The sequence below is a fragment of the Oratosquilla oratoria genome, chromosome 5 (assembly GCF_046742065.1).
Source record: "Oratosquilla oratoria isolate Oo_2021 chromosome 5, ASM4674206v1, whole genome shotgun sequence".
Lineage (NCBI taxonomy): Eukaryota > Metazoa > Arthropoda > Malacostraca > Stomatopoda > Squillidae > Oratosquilla > Oratosquilla oratoria.
In genome coordinates, this window is record NC_134781.1 from 71,196,927 (window position 1) to 71,220,968 (window position 24,042).

Here is a 24,042-nt window from a genome sequence, read left to right on the forward strand (position 1 = left end):
TCCCTGCATTTCGCATACACACACTATATGATAACTGCTTATGAACTGAACCCCAACTTGATTTTGGAAAATATGTAAACACTCCAGAGGTGAATCTTAATTACTACTGGTTGGCAATGGTTGCACTTACTATAATAATACGGAGGACCACAATGGAAATAAGCTTACATGTTTTTTGTGTTATTCTCGGCAATTGTAATTGTTATTTCGAGCTCTGTGTTCTAGTCATTATCTGCATTTCATGTATATTGATTCTTTGCCAAATAAACTTACTTGTTAAATATAATAACTACTTATGAAATGCACCCCAACTCGAGTTTGGGAAATATGCAAACACGACAAAGGTGAATCTTGAATACTATTGGTTGAAAGTAGCGCCACCCCTCTACGATAGCCAGTCACAATTTTTTTCACTGTGAACTCAAGTATCTACAGTAGTTGCCTTGGTCTCTAAAACAGCTAGTTGTCAAATCTAATTTATTCTGAATTGCCGAATGCTAAATAGAACTAAGGCTGATATAAATTCACAATATATCATTCTTAACTAACACCGAATTGATGACTAATGGGCTATACACTTTCATTCTACCAGACCATTTTATTTAGCTTCGGTCATGATGTTATATCAATTAAGTGGTTTGAGTCCAATATGTAATATTATATGTTCTACTCATTTCACAATATATCGGTCTTAACTAACACCGAATTGATGACTAATGGGCTATACACTTTCATTTTACCAGACCATATTATTTAGCTTCAGTCACGATGTTATATCAATTAAGTGGTTTGAATTAAATATGTATTATCATATGTTCTACTCACTTGCTGCATGTTATGTAATGTAGAGAGAGAAATGAAACGTGCAGAATGATTTTTTCTGGGAAGACTACAATGTCTTCCTGTCTTCAAATATCCGTCTCTCACAAAATATTCTTTCACTATCTGTGCATTGAAAACTTTCTACTCAAATTCCATATTTCGGTTATACAAAACAGTATAGAGCAGAGGAATGTGGCAGAAACCCAAGAAAGGGATGTTCCTCTCTAATACTAAGGACTAAACAACAACGAAGAAAACGATGTTGATAAGACAACAACGACATAAAATACATCAGTGACAACGACATAAACAACTTTACTCAGAATTTCTGTTCCTTTTCTTACCTGGAGTTGATCAATACATACATTCATATACCAATGGGTTTTCCCCATTCCCATTCTCACCTCTCCCTCCCTCTTATCTTGGCTCCTCCTAGATGACGGGTCATCCCTGCATCTCGCCCACTGCCCTGGGTCAGAAGCAATGTAGCAAGACACAGCACATCCACAGCATGGCCGCTTCGTTTAATCGGCGACCCCCCTCTCCGTCCCCTTACGCAGAATTAGAGAAGACGGGGAGAAATCTCGGGATGCATCAAAATATAATTTAAACATACTCCCTCCCCCATCACCCACTCCTTTCCATTCAGCATACCATCATCCTTACACAATAATTCTCCATTCACCCTTATCATCTCCCTTTCTTCCTCAACAGACATTCCCCTCTTTCCCAATACCCCTTTTACCCCATCCAGGTATCTCATTCTTGGTCGCCCCCTCAGGTTCACTCCTTCCATCTCTGCCTTCCACACCTCTTTTACTAATCTTTCTTCACTCATTATTTCCATGTGTCCAAACCATCCCAATACTCTTTCATCGACCCTATCTCCCAACTCCCTTGCCAACCTCGTTCTCCTCCCCACCTCCTCGTTTCTCACTCTATCCAACTCAGTAATCCCTACTATACTTCTCAGGCATTTCATCTCAAACACATTTAAACTCTTCCTCTCTTATGTTCTATGTTTCTGCCATAGTGGTGCTGTCGACACAACCACTTCTTCATACAATCTTCTCTTAATATCCATTCCCAAATGTCTATTCCTCATTACACTTTTTCATCCACCAAGGCACTTACTCACTTTTCTTAATCTACGTTCTACCTCTACTCCTCCCTTTCCCGCCACATTCGCACGAAGTATCTAAGGCTATGCACGTCCTGTAGTCTCTCTCCCTTATTACGCACTTCCAATTTGCTGTCATATTCTCCCCTTGTACACCTCATCACCTTACTTATACCCATATTTATCTTCTATATACAGGAAAGAAAATATGCAAGCTACCACAAAGAATAATTTAGCGATACGGGCAGTGCAGAAACATAACACAGAACAAAAAATTTTTTTTTACTGGAGATGTGTAAAGTGATTTAGACTAATTTGGGTACGCTGATTTAAAAAATCATAACCGTTTTGCTGTATCACGTCAGGATTTTCAGTGACAGAAATATTCCCATTGCCTAGAAGTCAGGATTTCAATAAAATTTACAAAAATTCATTTATTCATTTATTTCATCATGAATGCTTCAAAATTATAGAAATTACAAAAAAACTCCGCTAGAATGTAATTAAAAATGCTTTAGGCATTTGGCTTTGCGTTTGTGCTGCTCTGTGTCAGTTTCACGATGCAGGAACCAGCAGAAGTCGCCCATCATGTTCGGGTTGTGCCGCCCTTGGTAACGCGTCTCCATGAGTGAAATCTCTTGGTAGAATCGCTCGCCGTGCTCGTCCAAGACAGCTCCCAAGTTGTCAGGGAAGAAGTTCAGGTGCTGGTGTAGGAAATGGATTTTCAGGGACATCCTGGAGCCAAGTTTCCTGAAGGACTCCAGCAGCTGCTGCACTATTTCTTCATAGTTGTCCGCGCGCTCGTTCCCCAAGAAGTTGTCCGTCACAGCTTTGAAGCTCCTCCACACTGCCAGCTCTTTGGGGTTTAGAGTTGTCGGAAAAGTTTCGTCCTTCATAATCTTGTCGGATTTGCGGTCCAACAAAGACACCAGCCTTGATCTTGGCCTCCGACAAGGTGTTTTTGCCAAACTTCTCCTTGAGGTATAAAAACCCACGCCCATTCAGATCCATTGCCCGTACAAAACTTTTTTATCAAGCCGAGCTTTATGTGGAGTGGTGGAAAGAAAATCTTGGCTGGGTCGACAAGGGCGACATGCTTCACGTTGTGTCGACCAGGTACATGCTCCTTTCGCTCTTCCCAATCTTTCTTCGTCCAGTGATTCTTGTCGTCTCTACTATCCCAGAGACAAAGGAAGCACATGTATTTCGTGTAGCCTGACTGCAGCCCTAACAACAGCGCCACCACATTCAAGTCTCCGCAGATGTGCCAGGTGAAGTCATTGTACTTGATGGAATCAAGCAGCTGCCGCATAGTCTCATAGGTCTCTGTCATGCCGAACGCGTGAGCCAGTGGGACTGATGGTTTCTCGTTGCCATTGTGGAGCAAAACAGCCTTCAAGCTGTTCTTCCCCGAGTTAATGAAGAGGCGCCAGTCTGCAGGATCGTGATCACACCCAAGTTCTTTCAACAGACCGTTGATGTCACTGCAGAATGTCATCGTGTCTTACATCTCAAAGAACTCAGCCATGTCTCTGTGACGTGCTCTGAACAAGGATATCTTGGTTTTAGGTTCAAGTAGATTCCACTGCTGCAGCATTGATCCAAGCAGCTCTGCCTTTGCCTTTGACAGCGAGAGATCTCTTACAAGATCATTTAAGTCTCCCTGGTTCAGAAGGTGTGGTTCTTGAGTGTCGGGTTCAAAAGGTTCATCATCACCATCCTCTTCACCACTGCTTACAGCTATGTTCTGATCGGCTGGAGGTGTTGGAACGGGGTTCTCGTCATCATGAGGCACAGGTTTACGAGCAGAGACGCAGTCAGCGTACTTGATGTGGCCTTTATTCTTCTTGTTGAAGCCGGCGATGCTTGTGCAGCAGAAATAACAATCATCATGATGATTCTGCGGCTCACGCCATATCATGGGCACCGCAAATGGCATGCTCGTGCGCTTGCCCACCAACCACTGAGTCAAGGCTGTGTGGCAGCTTGTGCAGCAGATGTGTGGTGCCCAGCTCTGTTCTTGGTCCCCCACCTTACACCCGAAGTAGTGAAAGTAGGCGGCCTTCATTTTCACTGCTGTAGATATACTTCGCCGTTGATCTTTTTTGGTATACCGACCACAGACATAACAGAAGTTGTCAGGATGATTGGTACAGGAACGCCTACTCATCTATATCTGAAAGAAAGAAATATAACACAAGTTAACAACAATTGTACAAAATAGACATGTTAAAGACATATGCAAATTTCATTGAAATCCTGACTTCTAGGCAATGGGAATATTTCTGTCACTGAAAATCCTGATGTGATACAGCAAAACGGTTATGATTTTTGAAATCAGCGTACCCAAATTAGTCTAAATCACTTTACACATCTCCAGTAATTTTTTTTTTTTTAAATTTGTTGTTCAGTGTAATTATACAAACTAAACGTAGATAAAAAGAACGAAGAATTATGAAACTAGATATTTCAGATATCCTATGGCACAATTCACCAAACTGTTTCATATTGCATATTCATAGTTTACCCATTTCTTCTCTCTGATTTAAATGAGGAGCATGCATAGTCAGCAGTTTTAGGGCACATTTTCAAACATTCTGTAATTTAATAAGATCATGATTCGACCATTCTACATTTTTCTTACATATTTCCAATTAAGATGTATTCGATATCACCAGAAAAAAAAACCACTTGGAGATGCACCATTTTGTTTAGTCCTATGACTACCCCCTCCCCCATACACACACGTGTGTGATTCTTGATTTTATAGTGGTCAGCGGCGGCGCCAGGAATTTTTAGTTGGGGAGGCTAAGGGGGGGCTGAGCAAATTTTTGGGGTGCTAATAGTAATATGATAATACACATATATTATCCTCATTTCAGAAGGGGAGGGGGTTAATGGTAGGGCTAGCACTGATGGCTGACAAATATTTAGCCCTGGCAATTAAAAATTCCATTCAATAAAATTATTTCAATGAGTGTTTTAAAATTTCAATTTGCTCATTTCAGTTGGAGGGCTAAAGCCTCCCCCCCCCCACCTGGCGCCGCCACTGGCAGAGGTGGGGATAATTATTAGTTATTCTTTCATCTTTACCTGCTCTTTTTGCGAGTCCACCAGCTTTATTTTGTATAACCTGTTGTTGTTTAGATATAGTACTTCGCATTATAGTTGCAATAGTTTAGATGGTAAAATTTTAGTAGTGCACACTTGCGCGATATAGGAATAGATAATTAATTATAAAATTGGTAAATTATAATAGATCAACGTAATATGCGATTTTCTTGGCGGAAATCAATAACAGCAAAGTTGCTAAAACCTATTTTCTGACGAAGTCGCGGCGGCTGTTACGCCATGTTTATTTTGATAGATGCCGAGGTCGAAGAAATGAAGGGATGATAAATTAGTCTATTCTAACCTAACCTACGTAACCTAACAAATTAATGTTTAATAATTCGGTACCTCAAATACTAAAGATCATCTGGGTCGTCGTCACGGATCCTGACGGCCTGATTATTATTGTACCTCGGGTAATTAACAGACTCCTGCAGAACCCCGTGTTCTCTCAAAAAATCCAAGGAAACCCTATTGTTATTGTAACAGCGATTATTAACGTCACCCGTAGTTGGAGAACACCTGATCCATAGCGTGAAAGCCATCATCAGATAGTGACTAGACTGGCATGGCGTCCGGACTGTACTCTAGCGGCTTTGTTCGTTAGTAAATTTGCTTGTAGCAAGTTTTTTTGTTTTTTATTTCCGCCAAGAAAATTGCATATTACGTTCATGTACTATAATTTTAGAAAATAGTATTTAATTTTCTCATACTATATCACAACTAAAATAACATTATTACGTAATTTCTATATTTGCGCCATTTTCTAATGCTTTATCGCGTGGATGTGCACAACTATGTCTTGATAGATTAATCTTACATTTTTAATTCTAAAATGCAATTTTACCTTGTCTACAACCGACTTAGATTAAATGTTTTTAGCATTCCTCAGTAAACACTTGTCGTGCGCAATTCTTTCTTCAACTTCATTTTCTCTTAGGCACGTTCGAAGCCTGTATCGTCTTGCTTCCCTCATCTTTCGTACGAACAACCAAGTCTCGAAGCATTGCAAAGTCGTGTAAGGGTGTACAACTAGACCTGGTAGACCACAGGAGACGGGCCGGGTTGAAATAGAAAAAAAAATAGTTAGGTCACCCTAACATCAACCCAAAATGTTTTCCAAACTAATTCAGTCGACTGTGCGGCAAGGACAGTCAAAACAGGTAGGAGCTCATAGGGCCACACAAAAGCATATTGAAAATCAAAGTACTAATAATGGCGCAGACGACATTCTTGTAACAGCTGATCAACCAAATTTTCTTGATACAGTGACAATTGACATAAATTGATTAGTTTGCTGTACTGGCATTGCATGTATAGTAGAGAGTATTATATATTCCTATTTTTACTCAACACTAGTGTAAGTATAGACATAGGAGTAAGTTACTTGAAACAACCTGTAAAATGAATTGATGACCAAGAGTAAGTCTAATCATCATCATGATCATGGTATGGACTATGGTTACCATAGTCATAATTGTGAAAATTAACAAACTAGTTACCATAATGGTAACTAGTTTGTTAATTTTCACAATTATGAAGCTCTACATATGTTAAGATAAAATTTCAGAAATGTAAAGCATTGGATCAATTCCATCTTTCATTTTTATCTGGCTAGTCTAGGGCAGCCTTTTGAAGACGGTTACACATTTTCTTTCTCTTTTTTTTTTTTACCTGTAGTTCATCACTTGTGCTTGGGGTCGGACTTACGATGAACCTCTTCCAACTTGATCAGTCATCCTTTATTTAATGTTTTTTTATATCCAGCTCCATTGAACTTCTCTATGTTCTCTTTGGTCTACCGACTAACCTCCTTCCTGTAGTGGTATCTCAATTTCTTTCACCATCCTCATCACTCCTTCCACTTCTTCCTTCGCACATATTCAAACCATTATAACCTCTGTCTCATTCTTACCCGTATCTCATTCAAACCATTTATCCTCCTCCTTTTCCCCACTAGTCAACTTGTCCAGCCATCCTGCTTCAGCCATAAACCTCGGCATCCATCAATTACTTCATGGTATATCCTTTATTTATCCTCCCATTGCCCATTTTTCAACACAATATAAAATAACTGAACTTCTAACTTGTACATTATTCATAAACATTATTTTTAAACACTGCCTCTGCTCTTCAGCAGAATGTTTCTGTTCACCAACAAGGTCGCCATCTCTCTCCATTTTTCCTTGCCACTGCTTCTCTTGTTTTCTACTTGAAATTTGCTGTGTAGAACATCTCCCAGATGAAGAAAATTGTGTACTTCTTCTGTTCTTCCTTTTGAAATTGTCATATCTCTCTCCTGTCTCTTAGGTATGTTCCCCTCTTTAGCAAGCTGAGCACTGAAAGTTCTGAACACCATTTTCATTTAATTATTTGTGTCTCAGGTGATAGCACTTGTTGCATCATACACATACTATTGAATTTACTCCCCCCCATAACATGGTCATCTTCATTAATATATACTGTGGTTAGTGAACTTTGTTTTTGTCATTACCTTTGTTTTCTTGAAGTTTGTTTTCAATACTTTTGTTTCCATTTCTTCTCTCTATGTCTTCCATATGCTGTCAGTACTTCCAGCTCTGCTGCCATCATCATCATGGACTAATTTGCATGGATCACCATTTTTGGCCCCTCCTATTGCCATATTTATTACTGTGATGAAGAGGAGTGGGTTTGATACTGATTTTTGAAGTACACTTACTCCAATACCAAACTCCTGTGATGTTCCTGCTGATGTTTTTGTTCATGTCATGGTTCCAATACATAGAGCCATGACTGATACCACCGTCTTATGAAGTGCCCCCTTTCTCCTCAAGGCCTTCTCTTAACACTTTTCTTGGTACATGGTCAAAAGCCCTTTCCAAGTTCACTGAAATCTGGTAAAACTTTCCGAGTTGTATTTCTGTACTGTCTCTTGCTTCACTAGTTGAGCTACCTGGGTGAAACCTAAACTAATAGTTATCTGCCATCTTTGAGTCTTTGCTAACACTTCCATGTATTATGGCATTATTCTTTAGTTGCAGTGATATCCTTCAAATAACTAATCCAGCTACTGTGACTGAATGTTGATTCCAGGCTCCCTTCTTATGCTTTCAACTTCTTATAGTAGCCTTTCCTCTGTACTTTCCACATTCCATACCTTCTTCTGTACACATATGTCATATAGAGTGGTACCAGTACTACTTTACCAAACCACCAGAACTTATTCTCCATTTAGCCATTTATTCATGTTGTTAGGTTAGTTTTCTCACTCCTTCCTTTCTTGTGACCTTTAATCTCTTCAGTACGAGTCAGATTCGCACTGGCAGCGTTGGCTGCCTGATGTATGATGATTTGATAATGCATCACAATACCTGTGTTATAAAAGATAAACTTACAGCTGTATTACTTGATCTATTTCACTCAGAATATTGATAACCACAGGAAATATGATCAAGCCAGTTCATAGAATATGGGGGTCAGTCAGCTACAACAAGAAAATAAATATAATCAAGATGCCGATGCAGGCATCTTTGTATAGAGGTTGGTTAATAGATCACTTGTCACTCCTGTCAGCTCTGCTTCCTTCCTGAGCTTCATTTCTCTCAAAGCTGTCTTGTTATTTGTCTATCAATCTATATACCAATATGCTTCTTCCCCCATACAAGCCCCAGTCACACTATCACGATTCTCATAATATGTTGTGAATTTGAAAAATTGCAGGATGACTTTGCCTACAGTATTCTAGACTTCACTAAGGACAGTTCAACAACATGTCTAATATTTGTACAGGTTTAACTTCTCTTAGTTTGTCATTCAGCTTCTCAACATATGACACAAAGGTAATACGACATCTGGAGATTCGAAAAATAAAAAAAATGGTAAATGTAGTTGTTTCTACTCAAACGAATGTACTTGAGTTGTTATAGTGTGACTTGGGCTTAAATTTGCATAATTGTAATTTATAGGTAAACAGCTACATATCTTTGTCTTCATCTGTCAGACTTGGCTTTGAATGTATTTAAGATTATTGTTTTGAAAGACTCCTACCTATGGAGACTGGGGGAAAAAATACCCCACCAAGTATGGTTGACTTCTATTTTTATCAGCTGAGGTCAATAGACTTGTAGTGTATAATGTGGCTCTCTCGGAGTTGAGGAGGCAGTAAGGTGGTCACTTGTAAGGATTACACATCTCAATGTTCAGGCCACTGTAGTGGGGCCCACCTTCAGGAGGTAGGTAGTTATTAGCATAGCTGTCTGACAGCAGCCCACTGTTACAAGAGTTATTGAAGTTGATGAACACATGATGGTGGTGAGATTGAAGCACACCTGCTTCATCTCTCCTATTGCACTTGCTTATAGAAAAAGAATAGCTTCCCACATAGAGTGATTTGATGTCTGGAACAAACTGAACAGAGAAACAGTGAATGCCAAAACTATACACAATTTTAAGAATAAACTGGATGCGGAGAGACATGAAAATGGGTCATCACAAGCATAGCTCTTGTCCCGTAAAATACAAGTAGGTAAATACTGTGTGCTCCTACCAAAGCATGCGAACTTGAAGAGAAGCATATTTTTCATGTCAAGCTTGACTAGTGTCCACCATGGGAAACATTTGTTGTTTTGGACAATTTCAGAGCTGTTACTGACTGTAGAACCAGGAGGATTTATAGATCTCGTCTGAATTCTGGAATGTCCAGAAGGTTGAGGCTAGTTTGCCCCCTGGTTCTAGAGACTTAAAACTCACACTGATGGACTTTGTATAGGAGTGCTAGAGGTATGGTACAGGCAATTGATGACAGTCTCGTTAGTATTTGCAAGAGAATCCTAAAGAGCTGTAGGGCTTGTTAGTGCCGAGTTCTCTAAAACTGATCATAGTCTTGTGGTTGCAACACTCGGGCTGTATGTCAAGTTGAGCAAAAACCTGAGATGGAATGCACCAGGGTTTCATCAGGTCTAAGGTGAAATCATACACAGATTCCCACAATGTGGATAAAGTGAGGGTGACCAGAATTGAATGTCTGGTGGAGTTGCTTGTTGTTTGTGTTTGGGGAGGGGATGCTTGTTTTTTCGGGAGGTCAACGGAGATTAGTTAGATTAGGTTGGGAAGTGGGTCTAGGATTTTATTTCCTCTCTATTCTGCTGAATGTGTGTGTAGTCATATGAATGGTTCTTGTTCAGTTTTCCACCAAATATGTGATTCATTAAGTCTTGGATCAGTTGAAGGTAAGAACGTATCTTTGGGGGTGTTGATTTAGTAGGTGGTATGTAGATGTTGTCTTCTCTATTTATGAGTGGAGATTATTTCTACTAGAGCATCTCCTGAGTGATTGTTTAGTTTCTTTTTGTTGGAGAATTAAATGTTTTTGTGTATAAATGATAAAAATCAACTATATTGTGTTGTCTGCTCAGATTGTAGTGTAGTCTATGAAAGCTAGTGTGGTATGTGATGAGTTTAGTTTCTTGTATTAGTGCAGTATGTATGCATGATAATTGCTGCAGCTGTGTATGCTTTGTTATTGCATTGATATTAATGTGTAGTATATTTAGGATGTGTTTTATGTTGGGATGTTTTTGGTTCTGGGTTTAGGTGTGTGTGTTGGCAGCAGGTTTAATTTGTGTGATTGATGTTTAGGAGTGTGGTACATTTCACATGGACCCAATATTTACAGTTGTTGGACTGGGTAACTATGTATGCATATTTGATGGGTCTTAGACATTTATGGCATGTGAAGGGAACTAGGTTTGTTTCATTGTCTTTAGCTTAGCTAGTAGGTGTGGGAGGGTATCACTGTAGTATCCTTCTTAGAGAAAACAATTATGAGGAGATAGGTTGGAAGGAAGTAAGAGATTTTTAAAGGTGTAAGTGAACATTGACTTTTTCTAGATAGTAGGTACCAAACTTGAGATTGCCTAGGGAGATGCCATTGCCACAAAAGAAAACTGGAGAATAGGAGACGGGATTCAGCGAGCATTGCTCCTTTCCTGTATATACTACATTTAGGTAAATACATTGTGCTGTACAGATGCAACTCACCAACCCTGACCTCCATCTGGAGGTACAGCCCCAAAGGGCCAGTACATACATACATATACCAAAGGCTTTTTCCCCCTTACACAGTGGGTAGCCAAAAAGAAAAAAGCATAGAAACCACTCCCACCCATTCCATTTCCTATATGTTCCACTCCCCTCCTCTCTCCCTCTTATCTTGGCACCTCCTGGATGACGGGTCATCCCTGCATCCTGTCCATTGCCCTGGGTCAGAAGCCGTGTCGCAAGACACGGCACATCCACAGCCCCAAAGGGCCAGTACTTTGTCAAAAAGGGTCATTCCACCAACACATTACTCTCAAACCTCACCCAGCAAAGATCGGTACCAGTAGACATGTTACCCAAATACATCCTGTCAAAAAGGATCATAGAAGCTAGTATACACAAAAATGATGAGAAATGATTGATAGACTTGGTAGATGAGTAAAGAGTGGAGAGTAGAAAGTAGTTGGTAGAGTGGAGTGTCATGAAACACTCATCTATTAGGAATCAAAGTATTGTACAGTGTCATCCCCCAAGGAGCAACATTATAACCATTGTTATTTAATCTGTTCACAAATGACCTCTCCACACCAAATCTAGATACAACCTCAAAGCTCTTGCATATGCAGATGACCTAACATAATAGCCTTGCACAGCATCTACAAAGTGATAGCCAAAAACACACAGATCTACTTAAAAAAGTTAGAACAATGGCAGACAAATAAAAAAAAAATGCTTCTCCAGAGAAATCATCAGTAATATTGCATGTCCATGACTACCACTCAATAGTTAGATTGAATCACCAACCTCTCTCACTGGACAGAAGACCTGTAATATCTACTGGGCCTCTTTTTGATATGTGACCTTCAGTCAACACATTAAAGACCTGACAGCAATGAAAAAAGCTGAAACTGAACACACTAAAAACAATTGCAGGTACAGTTTTTGGACATCAGAAATACTAATCACTTTCTACATAAGACTCAAGAACTAGTGGCTGCAGGCTTCCTGCAAGAGAATCAGGGCAAATGATTGACTGCAGTGGATGGCTGCAATAGTAAATCACAATAGTGACATGATAATCTCCCCTTGAAAAGTTACAGACCATGTAATAATACACTGCTCCTGTAACCAAGACAACTCCACACAACTGAAGTCACATGTGGGACGGCTACGTGGTTTTGGCTGGATTCCTTGGGGCCATGGGTCTCCTGTGAGAGGTCTGGAAGAAACAGATTGATCAATTGTTGGGGGATTTCATTTGAATTTGTTTGATATAAGATGATATATACCTGCCATTCAAGGAGCAGATATGTTTCACAAGTGTTGAATCCATATATTAAAGGTTTCAAAACTTACATGTACAGATATACACACACACACACACATATGCATGTATGTTTATATACACATCAAAGGCTCTTTCTCCCATATAAAGGGGTGGCTAAGTCAAAGCACACCCATATCATACACAAATAAAAAACCCAATCAACCACCCATTCTGTCTTAACATCTCAGGAGTGGGTTGTCTAGGCCTCTATCCCATTGCTCGGGTCAAAGGTAATGGTGCAGTGCATAGTTCTTTCACAGGAGGGCCCATGAACTGGAGCTGGTGCTGCTCCTTATCCACTCAAAATACATATATTTTATATTGTTATGTGGATATTTGGCCTATTATATTGCAGTCATTCAGTAATTGTTTACTATGTCTGAATTTATTTTTGTTGAATATATCTATACAAGATTTTACATCAGTTATTAGCCTTGGTATTTATCATAATTGATTAACAGTGGGACAGCTTAAGATGGATATTTTTTGACACCTGTAGATACCATGCCTTAACCTACACTAGATATTGAACACACAATATTCAGTAATAGTGAAGGAGTCAATGTGGAACACCCAGGCTAACATGGTAAAATAGTTTACTCGTGTCAGCTGCATGTCAGTACATGCATATGCATGTACAGCAGATGGGACAATTGTATATAACAGGACTGTAGATTTCATGTTTTATGGTTCTAGGCATGAAATATTCAGAAGTCTATCTATCTATTTATACACCTAAGGCACTTTCCCCCTTATAAGGGAGATAGCCAGCATAGGCATGCACCCACCCCTACCCATCCCACTTTAGAAGTAGGTTGATTATATCCTGTATCTGCTGTGGTAGCTGGCTTATGACTTTTTTCTTCATTCATTGCTGCGTGGATCAGTACAGCATGTTGTCTCGAGCCCAGGCAACAGCTTCTGTCATGTGGACGGACTTCTGGGAAATGTCCATGGTACTGACTTGAGCACAAATACTTTGATGTTTTGTTTGTTTGGAGAATATCTGTAGCATCATAGTAAAGATTGGATACTCAGTGGATATATTTATGGTTTCATTTCAAGTTTTGTTTCTTTGGTATGTTTTTCATTCTTCATTGGAATGCAGCTAAATGGTTTCTTTTCTTTAGTAAAGTGGTTGAATGGTGATAATTGGTTAGGGACTTGTTTATGTTTGTATAGTTGCTAGTATAGTATTCCTGGAATATTTTACTTCCATAGTTATAAGTGTAATATTAATTGATAAGAGTTGACAGTATTATTTTCCTAGTGTAACATTCCTGTGGCTAAAGCCGAATCAGGTTGTTTTAGATATTTGTTCAGATTCACTATTTTTTTTTTTTCACTTTTTTTTTGGTAAAAACTGCAGTACAGTAATGAAAGCAAATTAGTTTTTGCACATCTTGAAATGTAAACTGCTGCAACATACTTTGCTATGGTAATGATTGTTGGTGTAGCTTTTTTTCCTTTTAGTTAAAAAAAATGTCAGTCTTGGATCTGTAATGAACTGAATAATATGAAGATAGAATGGTCATAAAAAATTAGATTAATAGAAATGAGTGATCCATAAATAAAAGTTTGGTTATGACTTTTTATTTTATTTTATTTTTTATAAATTTCAAAATTTCGTATTGCTGGGTCAAATCATGATACAAGTGCCATCAAAGATAGATTTTCAATTCATTCTTCAAACCCAAGAATTGGTAGTTTTCTTTGTTTTTAAGTTTGAAGTCATATCTAGTCAAAAAAAGTTTCTTAGATAACTTTTGACACCAATATGTAATCATGTCAATGTCCTATTGCAGAAGTTCCTTGCACCATTTATGACTTTATCTGGGAGCAGGCAGCAAACTCTTGCAACTGAGGCCACCTATGAAGTGCGACCATACAAGCTACACAAGCTTGAATCTGGCCCAAACACGACTGTCACCTGCACACGGGATGAAGCTCTTAAATATTACCGTCAGATGCAAGTTATAAGGCGATTGGAATCTGCATCTGGGAACCTTTATAAGGAGAAGGTGAGTGAGGTGACCTGAGTTACATTCTGTCAGTTTTGAAACAATGTGTATAACTTACTTTTTCACTGCTGTGTAGAATAAACAATATTGAACAGAAAGGAGAGAACCACTTGGTGTGTGAGGTACTTTCCCAGTTTTGTAAGAGTGAAATATTTAAGTGTATGTAAAGTTAAATTTGACCAATGGAAATAGGCTCTTAGAACCATAGTTCTTATTCTGTATACTATGATTAGATGAATGCAATTTGGTAATTATTCTTCATTAGGTTCATTGATTTAGTCTTTAACCAAGTGAAAAGTGGAGTTACTTCCCAGCTGAGTTAGGTCATGTGTTAGCTACATTAAAATTCTTAGTGCAGCAACACTTCTTATGGGTTAAAAGGTATTTGGCAACTATTTCTACAGTGATAGTACCACCATAATGAGTGCATTTATCTAGGCCTTCTCCAGGCAAAGCCATCTGCATTGAAAGTAACCCATTACACAGCATTGGGTCATGTTGATGTAAGCACCTTTCACAAATCCCTGTTAAAGGGTTTTAAACGTGACTAACCTCGCTAACCCAAGATGAATGATACTGGTGAGCCCTGGAGGCACGTCTTAATTTTTTATGGTCCTTGGATATTAACCCTTAAGTATACAAAGAAAGGGAAGGACCTGTCAAACTTGAGAACATGTAGGTCCAATGCTAGTTGAGAAGTACCTATACCATCCCCTTGTTTTTGAAGTTTGGAAGTAAGGCACGAGGCAGAATGTTAAAGCAGAACACATATTGTAACTTGGGAGATTATCATACCACATAATATCCAGAACAGTCTGATTGTCTCCTCACTAGATTAGACTGAATTAGCCATATCAGACATATATGTACATGGTGTTCGGGATAAATTTGACACTTTAAGAAAGGAAAGAAAAACGTCATAGCTTGACCAGAAATTGATGTATTCTCAAAATTCAAATTGCTTCTTTTAGAGGATCTTTTGCCAAATACAGCTCACTCAAAGAAGCCACCCTGAGGCTCCATCACGGCCTCCAGGTGGGACCTGAACCTGCAGCATGTGACCTTCACTGTGTCCTTCGAGAGACACCTGAACGCCAGTTTTATCCTGGCAGTCAGCTTGTCCTTGGTGTTGCAGGCAGTACGATTGGTGACTTTTTCAACTGCGCCCCACACATGTCCATGGGGTTGCAATAAGGCAAGTTGGGGATAGGGGGGCAGGTGTTGGGACTGGTGAAGTCGTAGAAGTTCTCGGACAGCTACTTCTGGGTTTTCCTGGAAGTGTGACATGGAGCTGAGTCCTGTTGCCAATCGTATGGTCATCCTGCAGCCACCCTCTCCACTCAGCGCTTGACAACAGTGGACAGCAACTCAGTATAGCCATCTGAAGTGAGTCTGAGTCCGTCTTCAAAGATGTAGGGGGCATGACATGGCCTTTGCTGGAAACACACCCAAAGACCATCACAGTTTAAGAGAACTTGGTCTTCATGAAGTGTGAGACTTCATGCGGACTGTAGACTAGCCATGTGTTAGTCTGCATGTTGTGGAACTGATCCTGGTAGAAGTTCTTCTCATCTGAGAAGAACCAGAGCATCCCTGGCTTGACTGGGTGTTTGACTTTGTTGAGGTGCTTCTTGGCTTTCGTAGGGTGGTTTCCTTGGGCCTTGGTGGTGAATAGTGGCCCTCCTTGTGCCTCTTGTATGAGGAGTAGTGAAGATCCTTGTTCGGCACTTTCATCATAGTCGCCACTCCAATGCCCATCTCTCTTGCCAAGGTCTGCATTGCCTTGCCTGGATCTTGCCGCACCATTTTTTGCAGCTTCTCAACGAATTTCGTTGTGCAGTCAGGATGCTTGCTGTGATCCGTCCTGATAGCCACTGCTTCCACATCTGTCACAGTTCTCTAGCTCACATATCACAGCCTTCACAGTATTCAAGGAGCACTGAGCTGCAGCTAAGATTTCCGAATTTTGGAACCCAGCGCTAATCATCATAATGCAGGTCACTCTCTTTCAATATTCCAGTGCTTTCCAGTCATTCATGCTCTCTAGCTCTCATACCCACCAATAGTACATAGAATCAGCTATCCATTGCACTTTACTGCTATTAAATCCTTCAAATAGTTATGAAGATCAAAGAATATGAAATTTATCCCAAACACCCTGTATATAAGATGAAAAACATAGGAAATCAGACCCTGAATTAAACCACATCCTGTGTACTAAGCTTGTTTGCACATTTGTAAAGCAGAACCAGCTTTGTAAACTGAGTAGTTAGTGAATAGAAACTTCTAGAAGTGATGGCATGTAGTACATTTCTGAGACTTGATTCAGATCTATATCTGGCTTTGCTATGGGCTCAAAGAGATGTTGACATGCTTTTTATTTGTAAACCAATGTTGAAGGGCCTACATAATCAATTGGTGGGTAGGGTTTAAAACCATGGGAACACATAGCTGTAGCTCAACCATTCACAGTCCTGGGAACTGATGATACCCAGCAGACAGTACTTAAGAAATTTTCTTTCAGGCCATTCGTGGATTCTGCCATCTATACAGTGGACAGGAGGCCATCTGTGTGGGCATGGGAGCAGTTCTCAACCCAGATGATTCCATTATCACTGCTTACAGAGACCATGGATGGGCTTATATTATGGGTGTGCCAATTGGAGGTATGTGCAAGGGGTCAGGTTTATACTTGAAAATGAATTGGTGATACAAAATTGTCATTACTGACATCATTGACCATTCTCATGTATATTTCTATAAATTTGATGTTATGTTCATAAAATGCAATTTGGTTTAAAGGTAGTTTAGTGTTTGCTCCAGGATTAAATCCAACTATGTCTAGGTAGGGATCAGTCATGAAGACCTGCACAAGGTGGTCCTGCAAGAATGACATCAAAGAGAGTTCTCTCCCTATTGCCGTCTTCAAACCAAGTCCTCTTCCTTACTTCTATTTGCAGGGCCCCAAGGGGCTGACGCTTTGTCTTCAGAATAAGCCCAAGATCACTCTTCATCATATTGTACTTCCTCCACCTTCAGACTAAAGGAGAGCCGACAGTTGACAGCTGCCCCCTTTCTTCTACTTTCATCTGATGTTATAGAAATTGCCCGACACATATACAAAGTTGTTAGGTTTTTTCCCTGAGATCCATGGCAGGGCCTGGTAACTGTTGCCAACTACTGTAGGAATATGGGTTTCCAGTCAACTAAACAAAAGGCAACAATTGATTGATGTCTAACAAAGATATATTGCAAGGACTGAGGACTCGTGTTAGCCTTGTGGGACTGAAGGTTTCCAGTCAATAATGATAATTGTTGCTGGCAATGGTCCTTAGGCTTTCCCACAGATCTTTGTGGGAAGGAACTTTGGATTCTTGTCCAAGTTGTTTTTGTTGTTGTTGTTGCTGTTTCTGTTTCCTAGACTACCTGGCTGAGCAATCCCTTCTCCCTGTGGCCAAACAACCACAGCACACCCCTGCCACCAGCTCTTACGGAAGTGGCACTGATCTTGTCTGTGTTGTATTGGTGTGGGACTGTTTCTTGGTCACCAGCTGAAACTAGTAGGAGGAAGGGAGCAGTAGTGGCAGTTGGAGAAAGGATACATGTAGTTTATGCCTTTTGTGTATTGGTGCTTGGATGCAGGAGGCAGATACCACAGATTAAAGGATTTATCTAGGGAAATGTGGAAGTGCAGATTAGGTCCAAGGTATGGTGAGTGAGTCTGCTTGTCATGTAGTAAAGAGTGGAAGAGAGTGGGGTGATTACGTGGGTCACAGGCCTGTGTACTAACCCCTGCTGGTGGCCTATTGCCAGTTTCTATGGCAGTATCTGATTTTCTTTCCTTAAGCTTCCAGCTGCAGCTTGCAGGCACTCCTTTTGGATCTTTAGTAGTTGAGATGATTCCACTCTGTCACTACCATTGCAGGCAAAACATTGTTTGTTTATTGTGCATTAGCACCCTTAGCCTGCAGGGGTTCGCTTGATGTAACCTCTTTTGACCTCGCTACCCATACCTCATTTGGTTCAGTACCATCGCATCACCATACAATTGGTCAGCTCTCCTTGTGTGAAAAGTGTAAGAAATAGTAAGATGATAGAGATTCTGAGCACAGTCTGGAGACAGTGTCAGTGTCATTGGTCAGCTCTCCTTGTGTGAAAAGTGTAAGAAATAGTAAGATGATGGAGATTCTGAGCACAGTCTGGAGACAGTGTCAGTCCCTCAGGGTTTCACTTCCTGATGGAGATAAAGGAGTTGAAGACAGGTTTTGAAAATGTGCAGCTATGCTGTCCATCTTACAGGGCTGCCACTAGCAAATGTTTATCATAACTATGTGAGACCTATGTGGGCCCCTAACCTCACTAAGAAACACCACGATACCCTACAGACTACACAGAACAAAGTCCTAAAGAAAATTGCAGGTTGCAATCTACACTATGAAACAAAAGTCCTCAAAGTCAAGCATCACCTTGACATGAGGCACATAAACATTTGCCACAGCCTCCACAAGCACAGCCCACACACTACACTATATGGCAAAACATCCATGCATGCCAGGAAATATCAAAACAACACCCAAATACTTTCTTCTCTTCCTCCACAACCATCAGACTCTTACCTCCAGAAACATATCCATAATCATATTGCTCACTGCTCCATCAACAAATAACACATTGGTACTTGACCAACCCTCTGATATTCACCTTTCTGAATCTTTTCTCCCCCTAGAGGACATAGTCTACCTGGCCAGGGTGCAGTGTGGCCACCATCTAGCCCTTCCAAGTCTCCAGAGGTGGCTGGACTGCATCACATATAACTGTCCAGGATGTAACACTTCATCCCATACTATACAACATATTATAGAAGACTGCAATGTTTACAGTTATGCACACCAACAACACAACATATACTCTGTAAGGGATTTGTGGGAAAATGTTCCAACCATGACATTCCTCAGGGAGATGACTGCTTGCCAGACAATCTAGGGAATGACAACAACAATAACTCATCATTGGTCCTTTTCAGTCAGTAAAACTCAAAGCAAGAGATATTATGTCTATGTATTTCTTTAATAGTTGCTCCTTCTTGACAGGTGTTCTTGCTGAACTGACTGGGCGACAGTCAGGGTGTGCCAAGGGTAAAGGTGGTTCAATGCATATGTACTCCAAAAATTTCTATGGAGGAAATGGTATTGTCGGTGCACAGGTTCCATTGGGGGCAGGCATTGCTTTGGCACTTAAGTATTCAGGCAAACAAGGTCTCTGCATCGCATTGTTTGGAGATGGAGCAGCCAACCAGGTACAGTATGTTGTGTTTGGAAAAAGATAATGTCAGTAAAAATTATGAATATATGTTGTTATGGTTTAACACCACAAACTCCCCCCATAATGGGAGGCTAGGACAGTGCCCCCATTCAGAGGACTTTGTAGCGTGGAATTTAATGAACTGTGCCCTTGAAATATATGTAATTGCTTTTAAAATCATGAAAGTTAAATAGGTGGGGATTGAATGAGTCTAAAGGTTGCATGGTATGGAAATAAGAATATTCAGCAAGTGAATATATGAACTGATATATAGTATTCCTAATTATGACTAAATCCTCAATTACAGGGCCAGATCTTTGAGGCTTACAATATTGCCAAGTTGTGGGACCTTCCTGCAGTATTTGTGTGTGAAAACAATGGCTATGGCATGGGTACTAGTGTTGAGCGTGCATCTGCTTCCACAGATTACTACACTCGTGGGGATTACGTGCCAGGAATATGGGTTAGTATGGGTTTTAAACAGTTTAAGCAGCCTTAGACACAAAAGAGTTCTTTAGGCAATATTTCTCAGTGGATTATTGCTGTAAAGCTTCTTACTCAAATATATGTAACAACCTACCACCAGTACCACACAGTACATCCACCCAAAAGCACATTCACACCCAGATCACTAAACAAGCTCTTAGAAATAGACCCACAAATTCTGTACTTCACCCAACCCCCTGGAAAAATCCCTACCAAGAGATGTAAGAACCACACTGGCATGCTTGCATTTAGGAAACCATCCTGGATTAAAACAGTACAGTGAGTCCTCATTGTACAGTACATATGCGTTCCTGAAAACCTTACCGCAAATTGAAATTACAGTATACCGAACCCAAGTTTCGATTTATGGCAGACTTACCTTCTCCCTGCTCTTTCCTCTTCGAAATATCTAATTTTACCTCCAAAACACGAGTGGATACCGTATCTGTGAATTTTTCTTACCGTAAATAGAATCGAGGGTAGTAATTACCCAATACCGTAACTGTGGATTTACCGGATAAAGAATTACCGTATAAGGAGGACTCACTGTATCAACACAGAATAGGTTTCGCCACAGAATCAAACTGCCCTAGATTCAATCACCAAGGGGGAGACACTGAAGACCGCGTCCCACTATCCTTTCTTGTAGCACATATTTCTCAAACAATTTATTCAGACATTATGTGTCCCATATATTCAGAGAATGTTTTTAAAATCATGTTTGATACTGATAATTTATTTATAGAAAACACGAAAATGGAATTTGATATTTTACTGAAGTTGGTTTAAATTACAATATATGTGAGATGTACTTCCGAAACATCTACATTTGACAGCATGACATCAGTCAGGGGTAATGATTATGCATCTACTTCAAGCTGCTGATAAATACGCAAATATATTTGTCACAGATTGATGGTATGGATGTTCTTGCTGTACGCGAGGCTCTCAAGTACTGCCAGGAGTACTGCTATAGTGGCAAGGGTCCTCTGGTGCTTGAGGCAGCAACATATCGCTACAGTGGTCACTCAATGTCCGACCCAGGCACTTCGTATCGAACACGTGATGAGATCCAGGAGGTGAGGCAAACACGTGACCCTATCATGCTCTTCAAAGAAAAGATAGTGTCTTCACAGCTTGTCACAGCAGAAGAACTGAAGGTAAGGAGTATATATGATAAGCCAATTTTACACATACATACATATACCAAGGGTTTTTTCCCCCCTTAGTACAGAAATTTTATGGGTCAAAAAATCTGTTTCAGGCTATTAACAATGGGCTGTGGGTGAGATGCAGGAATGACCTGTCATCCAGGAGGAGTCAAGATAAGATGGAGTGAGGGAGGGTAGTGAATGGGAATGGAGTAGGTGGGGATAACATGGGTGAGAGTGGAATTAAGCCTTTTGACTTTGGCTACCTCTCGTGTAAGGGGGAAAAAGCCCTTGTATGTATTAACAATGGGTAATAATTTTTTTTTTTCCAACCTGGTATATGTATGTTCAACCTGGTTGATAGTCATCATCCACATTAGCATTTGCCTTTTTTAATTTCCTTGCATTGCCTTCTCAAGTCTTGCTCTCCCCTTACAACTTGCTCTGTTTCATTTGTAAGTTAGTTCCTTTGTTTTTTGTTTGTTCTTCCTCAGTAGTACCTTAACTTAACCAGATGATATTCTTAAACATGTTATGGCATGCAAACCTCCAAGCCTTGCATATTACCTCATTTGCCATGATTGGGACCAGTGGTGGGCCACCTGCTTGTGGTGGCCCCTCAAGGACAGATGAGTTGCCCATTTCAAAACCTATCAACACAATCCCCTCCATCATGAGCTGCATGATACTTGGTCTCAGGATTGAGCCCAGGATCTCTCTCTATAAACTTCAACTGTATTACATGGAGAGCTAACAACTGGCAACTGTTCCCCTCCTATGCTTTACAGCCAATTTGTACAACAGTCCAAACTTTCTTCCCAGAGAGGTCTGTGGTAGGGCCTAAGGACTATTGCCAGTTGCTGTGGGGCTGTGGGTTTTACACTTGTTGAAACTGAGGCAACAATTATTTGCCCTGGTTTGTGTCTTGTCAGCAATAACCAGCATTTTTGTCCTTGGGGACAGTCTTGTACTGAAGAGATTATGTAATATAGTATAAGAATGATTTAAGGAGAATAGCAGAACCTAGGGATGGTAGAAGTTCAAAGTGATCAGCATTCTTTTTTGAATGGAGACAATTCTTTGATTATAATATAATGCTGAGTAATTTGGCCCATAAGGAAGTCACTAGAATCCCTAAAAGATCACCTATATAAGATATATAGATAAGATAGGGCCGTAAGATATGGCCGTAAGATATGGCCCATCATCCAGGAGGAGCCAAGGAATGAGGGAGGGAGGGGGGATGGTAAAGGGGAGTGGAATATGTGGGGATCGAATGTGTGGGAGTGAATTTATGCCTTTGACTGGCTACCTCCCTTGTAAGGGGGGAAAAAAGCCCTTGATATATGTATGTACATAAGATATACAGTCAGAACCCCATACAGTAACCTAATGTAAGTAGATCTTCATTCTGATAAGTGGGAAAGAGCCTTGGGGGGGGGGGTGCATGTGTGTACATACACACACACACACATGCATATATATATATATACACACAAACATATACAAGTTTCCTTGATATCTTTGCAGAAAATTGACCAGGAAGTCCGTAAAGAGGTTGATGAAAATGTAAAACTTGCCAAGACAGACAAGGAAATCCCTGTCCAGGAGCTGGCTGCAGATGTCTACTCCAACCCACTGGAGGAAAACATCCGTGGAACAACACCGTTTGACAGCTACACACACCAGCGCATAGCTCAACCTTTCAATCAACATTAGGATTTGGAATGATTGTATGTTGTGTTAGGGAGAAGGGAAATCTAAAAGCTACTGCTCATGTCTAAAGAGTTCTTAAATTTTGTATTAAAAAAACAAAAGCAATTTCTTTACCATGAGTCACTGGGCCGATGCATTTCCTAGTATGCATCATTGTAGACAGTAATATAGACAACAAACAAGTAGTAATGGGTCATTGTGAAAATGTTTTAGTTCATAGAATTTTGAAGTTCTTTGGTGATGTGTTAAATCTTTGAGCATGTCAGATTTTATAAGGAAAATAACACCATTTGTCATGGACATTTGTATACTTTGTATGGAACTCTTGATATGAAATCATTCCTAATACTTTGTATTTTGAACATATACTGATTTGCTTTAAGATTTAAAAACTTCATTGACTAAATTTTTTCAAATTCACCCACTATTGGAAAGAAAATTTGTAAGTATATTCTCCCTACACCAGAAAAATGTGTATATATTGCATGTGTGATATTATATTGTACATAGTATTCTTAACTTATCACAGTAAAAGAAATGTTGGATATTTTATTATTTTATTTAGTACCTGTGTTTCACATCCTATAACTGGTAGCCAATATAGAAACAGTCCTTGTCAATATTTCCTTCCTGAAAATATCTTTGGGAGGTCCATAGACCACTGGCAGTTGGTAAGGGGCCACTGGTTTTCCATTAAATATCCTTGGTGTGGATGTGCTGTGTCTTGCTATATTGCTTTTGACCTAGGGCAGTGGGTGAGATGCAGGGGTGACCAGTCATCCAGGAGGAGCCAAGAAAAGAGGGAGGGAGGGGTGATGAATGGGAGTGGAATATGTGGGGATGAAATGGGTGGGAGTGGATTTGTGCCTTTGACTTTGGCTACCTCCCTTGTAAGGGGAAAGAGCTGTTGATATATGTATGTAAAACTCAAGGCAACCCTGTTATCTCCAGATCCACGAAAGCCCA

At 40.1% G+C, this 24,042-nt stretch overlaps 1 protein-coding gene across 2 annotated transcripts; it reads left to right on the forward strand.

Moving 5' to 3' along the window:
- The first annotated feature begins 6,055 nt into the window (after positions 1-6,055).
- On the forward strand, positions 6,056-23,623 carry LOC143025542 (putative pyruvate dehydrogenase E1 component subunit alpha, mitochondrial). 2 transcript variants are annotated; one of them, XM_076185388.1, is made up of 8 exons: positions 6,057-6,216; positions 13,289-13,357; positions 14,207-14,422; positions 16,947-17,088; positions 19,513-19,718; positions 20,031-20,186; positions 21,121-21,369; positions 22,891-23,623. In XM_076185388.1, the coding sequence occupies exons 1-8, from the start codon at positions 6,166-6,168 to the stop codon at positions 23,077-23,079; spliced, it is 1,278 nt and encodes a 425-aa protein (XP_076041503.1). In that variant the 5' UTR covers positions 6,057-6,165; the 3' UTR covers positions 23,080-23,623. The 2 variants fall into 2 exon arrangements, with proteins under 2 accessions (XP_076041504.1, XP_076041503.1); XM_076185389.1 differs by lacking the exon at positions 13,289-13,357 and having other exon boundaries at positions 6,056-6,216.
- The last annotated feature ends 419 nt before the right edge of the window (positions 23,624-24,042 follow it).

Bases quoted from the DNA above. Each gene is read 5' to 3' on its own strand.
- LOC143025542 (XM_076185388.1), top strand. From the start codon at position 6,166: ATGTTTTCCAAACTAATTCAGTCGACTGTGCGGCAAGGACAGTCAAAA. The intron at 6,217-13,288 runs GTAGGAGCTCAT...TGCGTGGATCAG, and splicing joins GGCAAGGACAGTCAAAACAG to TACAGCATGTTGTCTCGAGC. The intron at 14,423-16,946 runs GTGAGTGAGGTG...ATTTTCTTTCAG, and splicing joins GGAACCTTTATAAGGAGAAG to GCCATTCGTGGATTCTGCCA.